Source organism: Salvelinus namaycush, chromosome 17 (assembly GCF_016432855.1).
Source record: "Salvelinus namaycush isolate Seneca chromosome 17, SaNama_1.0, whole genome shotgun sequence".
NCBI classification, from domain to species: domain Eukaryota; kingdom Metazoa; phylum Chordata; class Actinopteri; order Salmoniformes; family Salmonidae; genus Salvelinus; species Salvelinus namaycush.
Window position 1 is genome coordinate 8,483,352 of NC_052323.1, and position 4,120 is coordinate 8,487,471.

Here is a 4,120-nt window from a genome sequence, read left to right on the forward strand (position 1 = left end):
CTAGGAACAAAGGGCTTGTATGCGTGCATAGTCTTGAAAGGGTTCAAGTGTGCACCAGAAATGCGCACAAACATGTGTATGCAAGCTATTTGAGTAGGCTTTGACATCGCACCCACAATGAACTCCCCATCCCCAATGTAGACTATTAATACTGTGCTGCCCGGGACAAACAGAGAACGATGCGTTGACTGCTTAGCCAAATTCTTCCGTACTGTAAAGCTACGGGTGTACTGGCGTTCACTGCTCTGAACAGAGATGACTGGTGCGTAATGCAACCATTTCAAAAACAATAGTATATTTCGGTGTAGGCTATGCTATGTGATTATGATATGAGGGTGTTTTCCAACCAACCTCTGCCAGTTCGGACCATATTGGATTTGTTTCGCGCTTCCCAAACCTACCCTTGAAGAGAAAGACTGCGCTTCAACCTGATCATAAACTTGTTTTGAGAAGAGAGCCCCGCCCTCTTTTCAGCTTTCCCCGACTCCTTATAAACAGCAAGCCTGTTGTACAAGCGTTTAACACAAGAACACTGGAGCAGACCACAGTTCACCAACCACCCTGGAAACGAACTCTGGCAGTAAATTTCGAGGATTATATTGGTGTTTGTGCATAGAAACGAGAAACTATCATGGATTTTCTCAATCATAACTATTTGAGTGCGCGCAACCCATATGACTATACATTTAATTTTTGGAACGACTATCTGGGTCTGTCGACGTTGGTCACGAAGAATAACAAGCACATGATGCCCGAAAGCCCGAACTCCATCACCGAGTCCCTGAAAGCAACTCTGGGTTTGGATGACTCCCCAGCATGTGCGTGCGTAATCTCGGGCAGTAGTGAAGGCGGACACCTGGACTGCTGTTGTCCATCTGTGAGTCCCCTGCCTACCTCCATCCTGGACTTGAAGGAGCGCTTTTCAATTCTGAGCCCATTCCAAAACCAAATCGGTGGTGTCCCACTACAAGACCGGGACTTGGGCTTCGGGGGAAGCTTTGCAGGATTTGACCTGTTCGGAGTGGAGAGGAAGATGCGCAAGCCAACGTCGAGGAATAAACAGGAGCCCAAAATCTGTGTCTTCTGCAGGAATAATGGTGCACCGGAGGAGGTGTATGGCTCCCACGTTCTGAAGACACCAGACGGGAGGGTGGTGTGCCCCATTCTTCGCGCTTATACATGCCCTCTTTGTAGCGCCAATGGTGATAATGCGCACACAATTAAGTACTGTCCACTCTCCAAAGATCAACCAGCCCAGCGACCATTAAAGGGAGGGAGGGCAGTGGGTGGTAAACGAATGAAAATATTCTAGAGATAGATTTTTACACGAGCAAAGAAACTAAATTGAATTGCACTGAACAATTTTCAGATGACTGTTTCGATTGCGGCTATAGCATATCCCAGTCCTAACTGCTAAGGCTACATGATTTCGTAAACAAAAAAAATATACCGATGTTATTCTTTTTCCAAAATCTCTTATATTTTTATAGTTGCTTTATTCACATAGATTATTTTATTCGTTATACATTGAATTTATTTTCTGATAGTGTGTAGCTATTTGAGTGTTCATTGAAATGTACCTATATTCATAATCACAATGTGTGAATAAATGCTGAGTGTTTTGCGGGGAACATGGATTTAGCAGGGCGTGAGGGTGTGATTGTAATGTTGCCAGTAAGTTTTACTGTAAGCTTAGCCTACTAGCTATTTCTTTTGTCTTTGAAAACCAAAGTTGTGTATGCTATTAAACAAGCTAAGAATGTTCATGAATGAAAGCAATGTCCATTCAAGATGTCTGTAAAACAAGGTATGGCACTTTGAGGCCCACTCCTCTGTCTGCTACTCCACAACACAGTTTTAAACTTGCTCTGATTTAATATCTGTTGCATGAAAAAAACAAGACAATGAAGTCTCTGTTATGGCCTGGTATTTTCTGTGTAACTTCATAGTCAATAATAGCCAAGCCAAATGACTTTCATCCCCCATGTCACACAGCAGTTGGTTTCATCACCCAGGCTTATGAATAATCATTACCCAAATAAGAGATACCCTTGATGTTTACATTACCAAGAGAGGGTAACACACTGGATATAATTGCTTGTAGGTATCTCTTTCATGCAGTCTTTTTTTTTAATCAACAATGGCATGTTGTTTTTTTGGTCTACCCCCAAAAAGTCATCAACAGAGGACTGCACTGGGGATTCAAGGAGTGCTCTGCAATAGTAGAGTCAGGAGGACAATTCACTTTGAGAAAACAGTTGGATAGCGCAAATGAATGTTATTAAACAAGCTTTTCTAAAAACCAATGTATTAGCCCCTTTTTGCATTATTTCCCTGAATCAATCCAAAAACATGCAAAACTATTGTGAATGTACGATGGAAAGTTGTCAGTTGCAGGACTACACATTTCTGACAGTTATGTTTACCAAAGGATTATACAATTTTAATGAAGTGAAGTGAGGAAGAGAGTATTGTATATAAAGTTGAGTGACGTTTATTCAGCATTTTAACATTTCAAGTGACTTCAGAGGGTTCTACCTCAACAGGATTTTGTACTTACATGTAAAATGTCAACAGCAGTTTATTAATATAGTGCTGCCATTTATAATAAGGGTTTTTAATAGTATTTTGGATCTTTGTATAACATAATTGTATTTTTTTTCCTGCATTCAAACATGACAAAAGTGAATTTCCAATAAGCTTCAAGCATTCTTCGCCAAAAAGGTGATGGTCTGTGCATAGTGATATCCGTACTTTTTAAATTTAATTGTTCAATGTTACATTCTTGAGGGTGTGTGCAAGAGAATGGAATCTATTGAAAACCATTGACAATTTGCCACTTTTAATATAAGGTTTCTGATTAAATGAAATTAGAAAATTAACACTGTTGAACTTTGTTATTTGTATTTTACCACAATTTCCATGTATGCTGCCTGTGCAGAATAAATGATATGAATTAATTAGAGAAATAAACATCTCATCAAATATTTTAGCTCATGCCTTGATTTTATTGATCAACTTGATAGACATACCTCATTCACCAGTTTACATAAACAGTATGCGATTGCTATTGCTAGATATTCAATGTAGGCTTGAAAATACCATTAAAGATTGCACATATCATTCTTGGCCCTATCTGTCATTGTTTCAGCCCACACAACTTTAAAGTCCATACTTCAACAGATGGGGGGAGCTATCTTCCTCGGCTCTAGAAGTCAAAGTCTCTCTCTGAGAGCCAATCTCAGCTGGACAAACAAAGCCCCACGGTTGTTCCAAGCACTTGCCTGTTGTTTATGAAGGCTGCCCACTCTGGAATGTCCAAGCCTGTGTGCCTCCCCATTCAACACGGATCATGTTTGCACTGAAGACTATTGAATAACTGCCCCCTCTCCTAGCCTCTCCACCTTCTATTTCTGGAATGGCAGGAGCCAGCAGCCCATAACTTCTGGACCCCTTTTGAGAAAAGGGGAATTCAGAAGGCAGACATTACAGTAGGCACTTGGGGACTGTTGTGAAGCCTTGAGCACAGCCATCCACACCTCTCAGCCCTCTACTTTCCCTCTCTCCCTCTCCTCTCCTCCTCCCTCTCATTTTCCAGATGGGGCCCTGCATTAAAAATGGATGAATACTAAGTGCAACAGGGATTTATCTCTCGGAGAACAGTGGTGGGGAAAAAGCCTGGCGGGTATCATTTCAGACAAACATGGCCGCCATAACAGGCCCTATTCCCCTGCCACCCCACCCCATTAGCTGTGCTGCAAACAGGATTTGAGTAATCTAGTTAGTTCCACCATTTATGAGATGCATATCTTACATGATTTTATGATGGGAAATGGTTGCCTGTTAATAGCATACTGTAAACCTATACTATGCAGATAATAGTCTTTGTACATAGTATGAGGATGGATTCTATGGATTATAGCTTTATGTGTTAAGTAATGAGTTTAAACAGTAAACAAATGATGCTTCTTATTACCATAATTTGGCACTTCTATTATAGGTCTGCTTTATGGGCGTGGTCCCAGTCAGTAGAGGCCATTCACTAACTAGCTGGTGATTTCTATACCAGAAAAGGAAAAGGAACCTGCAACTCTCTGGACACTACTTTTGAAGCCCTGAC

The 4,120-nt window shown here is 41.1% G+C and overlaps 1 protein-coding gene across 1 annotated transcript; it reads left to right on the forward strand.

Annotated features, from left to right (window-relative positions):
- The first annotated feature begins 553 nt into the window (after positions 1-553).
- Positions 554-1,312, forward strand: LOC120061992 (nanos homolog 1-like). The gene has a single exon (XM_039011779.1). The coding sequence runs from the start codon at positions 632-634 to the stop codon at positions 1,310-1,312; it is 681 nt and encodes a 226-aa protein (XP_038867707.1). The 5' UTR covers positions 554-631.
- The last annotated feature ends 2,808 nt before the right edge of the window (positions 1,313-4,120 follow it).